Raw genomic sequence first — 6,323 nt, forward strand, 5'->3', positions numbered from 1 at the left:
CCTTCCGCCCCGCGTCCCCCTCCGCTGCCTAGGAACGTGGCAGGTTGAGGATCCCCCCCAGGCCCTGGAAGCTCTGCTCCATGTACTCGTTGCGGGGGGGGCCACCGTGCAGCCAGTTGCTGTCATCTGGGCAGGAATGGGAGAGAAGAGAGCGGGATCAGAGCGGCACAGAATCATAGGATGGTTCAGGGTGGAAAGAACCTTAAGATCATCCAGTTCCAACCCCCTGCCATGGGCAGGGACACCTTGCCTTAGACCATGTTGCCCAAGGCTCTGTCCAACCTGGCCTTGAACACTACCAGGGATGGAGCATTTACCACTTCTGTGGGCACCCTGTGCCAGCGCCTCAGCACCCTCACAGTAAAGAACTTCTTCTTTATCTCCAACCTGAACTTCCCCTGTTTCAGTTTGAACCCATCGCCCCTTGTCCTATCGCTACAGTCCCTGATGAAGAGTCCCTCTCATATAAGCAGTTGTTGATATTTCTTCTACAGAGAGCGCAAAACCCTCCGCCACCTCCCGGTAGTACTCAGCACCCCATCCCTTTTCAACCCCAGCTCTCCTCCAGCCCAATGAGAGGGGTGCTGCTGCAGGACAGACCTAACTGACCACAAACGGGCCTGGTCTGAGGACTCCACATGGGCAAAGGGGACACCAGTGGGTAGAACAGCTCCTGCCTTGTCACCAGAGAGGCCAGGACAAGGGGGACCACAGGGAGACCCTCCCATGGAGTCCCAGGCTCCAGCACACCCTCACCTTTCCTGAGAGGCTGCTTGCGGTTGAAGGTCTGCGGCACCACCAGGAACTGGCTCTCACCCAGGGGCTCCCAGAACTGGAGGAGGCGGATGGTCCAGACACCAGGGCGCAGGGGCCGGTTGAGAGGGGGCTTGTACTGGGTAAACTCTGCCTCGGCATCCACCGTGATGTCGTAGGAAGCAGCGATGACATAGGTGGGGTCGATCCACACCACCGTGGCCGTCAGGTTGGGGCCTCGAGACCACTTCTGCATGGCCACTGGCTCGTCGAAAGGCCCCATCAAGCCTCCAAAGTTGCGGAAAAGTCTTTCCTTGGGATCCCACTCTGTGCCCACCTGGAGGGACAGGAGGTACAAGCGGTGGGACAATGGGCAGGGAGATGCTACCAGCTCAGGTTTTGCATTTCACCTCCTCAAACCAGGGAAGGCATAAACCTTGGAACCCAAAGCAATGCACACCCCACCCCATGGCTCTCCTGCCTGTCTGTACCACACCAGCACTACTCCAGCTCTGAGATGCCTCCTGCAGCTGCAGGCACTGGACCCCACAGCCTCGGCTTCCCCTAAATGATCCCCTTCAGGCCTTTTCCCCAGCCATCAGCTCCACGCCCCACACAGAAACCAAACCCCCGGACAAAGGTTTGTTCTCAGATACGACAGTGGCACCATGTCCCCCATCTCCACAGCGTGCAAGTGGAGGAAGAGAAGGAAGGGCAGTGCGGTGTGGGACAGCCTGAGAGGAAAGTGGGTGTTGTGAGAGACTTTCCCATTTACCTCCAGGTTTTGTAACCGGTTTGCCTGCCCTCCGTGACCCGCCAGCTTCAGAGCTCCTTGGGGCATCATCCACACCTCCAGCGACTCTGCCTGCCCCGTTGCCAAATTCTGCACTTCCTGCATCACCAGGTAACCCTGGAAACGGTCATCATAGAAATATAAGTGCACACTGGATGGGAAGCCCCGGGGTTCAAATCTGCAGAGAGAGACAGACAGAGAGAGGTTGCACATCTGAGCATCAGCGCAAGATGCAGGCCACCACTCAGAGCCGGGATCAAGCCCGTGGCAAATACCCGACCTGCAGAGCTTGTCGGCCTTTGCTGCTGGTGTGGATGCAGCTTTGTGGAGCCCCAGCCTGGAGAAGGCCGTGTAGAAGGTGAGAGTGACATCGCTGAGGCCACTGAGCCCATCGACACGGTCATAGACATTCTCCCAGTACGCCTTCAGGGCCGGTGTGTTGGGGGGGTAGCTGCCGTAGAGGTGCGTGTCCAGGATCTCCAGCACCTCCTGATTCACCGTCGACTCAAACTTGCGGGCGAAGAAGGTGGGTCTGGAGAGTTGCTGGAAGAGCAGAGGTTTGGATTAGACACTGGGAAAAAATTCACTCTGAGGGTGCTGAGGTGCTGGCACAGGGTGCCCAGAGAAGCTGTGGCTGCCCCATCGCTGGCAGTGTTCAAGGCCAGGTTGGAGCAACCTGCTCTAGTGGAAGGTGCCCCTGCCCACAGCAGGAGGTTGGAACTGGATGAGCTTTAAGGTCCCTTCCAACCCAAAACATTCTATTATTCCACAATTCCTAACAAAGTTGGCTGCACCCACCTGAGCAGGGCAGCTGGAAAGCAGACAGACCAGGAAGAAACATGCTGGGACCCATCCTGCCCCCTTTGAGGGCACAGCCTGAGGAGCAGCAAAGCACAGCCAGCCCCTGTGTGCAATCCGCTATGACAGGATCAGTGGGAGCACACAGTACTGGTAATGCAGATGAGTTCCCATCTCTCCCACTGCCTCCCGCTTTCCGTGCTCAGAAGCAGCCATGTGTCATCTCAGCTCTTCACCACAATCTCTACTCAGATGGGCCCCCACCTTGCAGAGTTGCTGTGGAGCCCGGCACGAGGCCTGGCCACGTGGCAGAGCTTCCAGGATCAGGGCCCTGCACTATGGAGACCAGGACTGCTGGACAATCCTGCTGACTCATCATTTCAGGGCTGGGTGTATCTCCCACAAACCTCAGTCTACATCCCTACACACTGAGAGCACGGGAGACAGTTTGTCACAAGGCATTTTGTCCTGGCAAAAAAGGCGGTGCTCTGAAGTGCTTTTACTGGAAAGGTATTCATCCCAAGTGATAGTCTGCAAGGAAAAAGCAGGAAAATGGGAAAGCCTGGGAAGAGGAGGAGCATTGCAAGGAAAAGCCTGGATGCTGGGCAAGACAATCAGTGTAATCCCACTGCCTGGACGTTCAGACGGGTCTATGCTGAGCCCCACAGTGGCGGGGGGGGCAATCCTGCCCCTGTCCCTTGTGGGGCTGGGGTGAGGCTCGTGGAGACATGCACAGCAGTTGCCATTGCACCCAAGGGTGCACCCACAGGGGAGCTCAGAGGACAGACACAGGGAGGAGGGGAGAGAGCAGGAGAAAGGAGGATCTTTTTCACCTGTAGCCGGAGGAAGTCCTGGGGTTTGAAGTCATTTGGGGAGCACCCGCACCAGTCGACTATGTGTTTATATTGGCACTTACAGCCCAGCTTCCGGTTCCAGTTGGTCACTCGGAGGTTGTTATCGACCAGTGTCTCACAGGCGTGACTGTTCTCCAGGACCGTGTGGAAGAAGGACTGTGCACGGAAGAGAAGGGACAGGACACCCAGTGGGGATGGAGCAGGGGGGTTAGCAGAGACACCCCCCATCACTCACAGAGGAGTAAGACAGAATTTGATAACTCCTGAAGAGAAACCTATTCCTGTTCCCATCACAGGGTAACACATAAGCTGTGCGCCCACCCTGGTCCTTATCAGGCCCAGAAGGGTGTCTGAACTGGGTATAAACATGAGCCTTGGCCTGTCTGCTCCTCTCTCCCCTCTCTGCCTGGGCAAAGGGGAGGCACAAAGCTGAGCAGAACCAACACCCTTCGCAGCCACCCAGTGCGGGGATGAAGCGGGACAGAGATGTTAAGTACAATGGGAAGCAAACCCACGCCGTGGCCCGCAGCCAGCACCCACCTCTGCTGGCAGGAGCGTGTAGGTGTAGAACTGGCGCAGCTGGGACACGAGCTGGTCCTCGGCATAGACCACGTACTCCACGAAGCTGCGTGTCAGCGAGAACCAGTCGGAGCCCCCGTCCACCACGATGCCCTCGGGGATGTGGCGCTCGCCCAACCGCCACATGTGGGAGTCACACTCGTGGAACAAGCGGTCCAGGCCTTGCTTCTTGATAAACCTGGGCACGGGGGTGAGGATGAGGCGTTTAGAGTGTCACCAGCTGTGCAGCTACATCAGGAACATCCCCCACCACCCCGTCCCACTTGTTTCAGTTCTTTTCCCAAATCCCTCTTTCTCTGTTCCTCAGCTTAGCTCTTCCCCTAGCTGGGATTACCTGGCGTTGTCTCGGCCATGAGACTTGAGGAAGTTTTTATCTCTGTATTTGGACAGGAACATCACCAGCTCCTCATTGGTCCTAAAGTGCAAATCAGAAAACATTAATGGCTAATGGAGTAAAGCAGACTGGTAACCATTCACACTGCAAGAGCCATCAGACACAAGAAGCCTACAGCTGCTCGGTGAGTGTTGACTCAAACCCTTGTCCTGTCACTGGGGAGACACAGAGGTGTCTCTGCTGTCTGGCGCCTCACATGCGTGTTCCCCTGCTACACCCAGCTCACAGGAAAAAACAGCCTCCAAGGCTGGGCTCCTCCACAGAGATGGGACCAACCTTGCCCTGGAGCATCATCACCAGCACATGGGTGCAATCTCCAACCCCATCTTCCCTCACCTCCCTGTGCCTCCCGAGGCACCATGCAGCCCAAACACCTCCATCACCCTCCCCTGCCCCAGCAAGGTCCTCACCTCGTGGGGTAGTCAGTGGCGCTCAGGTTGATGAAGAAGTCCCAGGGCCACTCGGGCAGTTCCAGCAGGTCCTTCATGCTCCGCAGGTACATCTTGAGCAGGCTGGCACCTCCCCAGATGGTCACCATGCGCCAGGGTGTCACACGGATGTTGGGGTAGTGCCGGGCCAGCTCTACCGCCTCGCGATGGAGGTAGTTGGAGCGCTGTCAGGGAACATGGATCATGCTCAGCAGGGAGCTCATCTCCCCATGGTCTTGCCAGCCCTGGGTCAGCCCCTACAGCAGCCTCTGCAGAGGGGAGCAGCGAGACAAGACTGCTCTGGGCAGGGGGGATAGATCCTGCTTCCCTGGGGTTGCAGAAATAGAGGCTGCACTGAGGACAAACCCTACTCAGCCACTTCCTCCACTCGCCATCCACTCATGCCCCAGTGACCGATCCAGGCACAGTTAGCACCCACCCTGCCCTCACCCCTGCCACATACCTTGTCGACATGGATGTAGAAGAAGTGCTGCTGGTGGTACACAGCCTTGATGAGCCGCTTCAGCTGGCGAATGGCCCTGCCGTGCACAACCAGCATGTAGGCAATGCGCACAGGCTTGCTGGGGGGCAGCTGCTGCAGCCGGCTCTCGTCCCACTGGATGACAGGGCTGACCTTGCCTGTGTGGGGAGGGAGAGAGCTTCAGCCTTGGCACCCACCATCCCCAGCTCCTGATAAACCAGGGAGACATAAGCAAGGTGGGAGACAGCGGGGAAGAGCTTGGCCTTGGGCAGACCCCACCAGTGCAGCCCAAACTGGCTGCAGTGCCAGGGCACGGTGGCACATGCAGCCCCTTGGCTGAATGGAGACCTCAGAGCAGCCTTCCAATATCTGAAGGGAACCTACAAGGATGCTGGAGAGGGACTCTTCATCAGGGACTGTTGCAATAGGACAAGAATGGGTTCAAACTTAAACAGGGGAAGTTCAGGCTAGATATAAGGAAGAAGTTCTTCCCTGTGAGGGTTGTGAGGCACTGGAACGTTGCCCAAAGAAGTGGTAAATGCTCTGTACCTGGCAGTGTTCAAGGCCAGGTTGGACAACATGGTCTAGTGTGAGGTGTCCCTGCTCATGGCGGAGGGTTGGAACTGGATGATCTTAAGGTCCTTTCCAACCCAAACCATTCCGTGATTCTATGATAATTGACAGGGATGTGCTGTGAAAGGGCAGGGGGGTCTGTCCCCCCGCAAAACAAGATTCAGCAGGCTCTGACCTCTGCAGGGACTGCAGGTTGGGATGAACAGCCCAGCTTAAGGATGCTGGCACAGCTTTGATTGGATTAGAGAGGCAGCGGTAATCTGGGAATCACAGACAGATTGAGGCCGCTGTTTGCCAGGTGGCACCGTGTGGTGACGTAAGGAAGGTGTCCCACGCGCCTGGCTGGACATCCCTGATGCCCGGGGTAACCGGGAGCACCCCAGCAAGGACTCACCCGAGAGCTGGCAGTGGCGAGGCACAGACTGGGGCATGAGGCTGCGGCACGGTGCAGACACACCACGTTGGCGATCTCCTGTTGGCACTGCTTGCTGCTGGCCCGCGCCAGCGCCGACAGGGCGTCTTTGCCCGTGATTTCACACTTGGGGGTGAAGCTGTTCTCGGTGGGCTGGGGAGCTCCTTCCACACTGCCCGTGTCGCCCTGCTGGAACACAGCCAGCTGGGCTTCCCCGCGCAGCTCCGTCAGGTTCCTGCGGCTGGAGGAGTCCGGCGC

The 6,323-nt window shown here is 57.6% G+C and overlaps 1 protein-coding gene across 1 annotated transcript; it reads right to left on the reverse strand.

Moving 5' to 3' along the window:
- Positions 1–28: 28 nt before the first annotated feature.
- Positions 29–6,320, reverse strand: XYLT2 (xylosyltransferase II; the record flags this gene model as incomplete). Its single annotated transcript, XM_010014482.1, is given in 11 exon segments — positions 29–126; positions 757–1,090; positions 1,529–1,724; positions 1,827–2,089; positions 3,178–3,354; positions 3,739–3,955; positions 4,112–4,192; positions 4,582–4,784; positions 5,063–5,238; positions 6,048–6,092; positions 6,095–6,320. Coding segments are annotated over 11 exon segments (2,016 nt in total), but the record flags the coding sequence as incomplete, so codon positions are not given.
- Positions 6,321–6,323: the final 3 nt, after the last annotated feature.

This window comes from Nestor notabilis, unplaced genomic scaffold (assembly GCF_000696875.1).
Source record: "Nestor notabilis isolate BGI_N333 unplaced genomic scaffold, ASM69687v1 scaffold25545, whole genome shotgun sequence".
Classification (NCBI taxonomy): Eukaryota; Metazoa; Chordata; class Aves; order Psittaciformes; family Psittacidae; genus Nestor; species Nestor notabilis.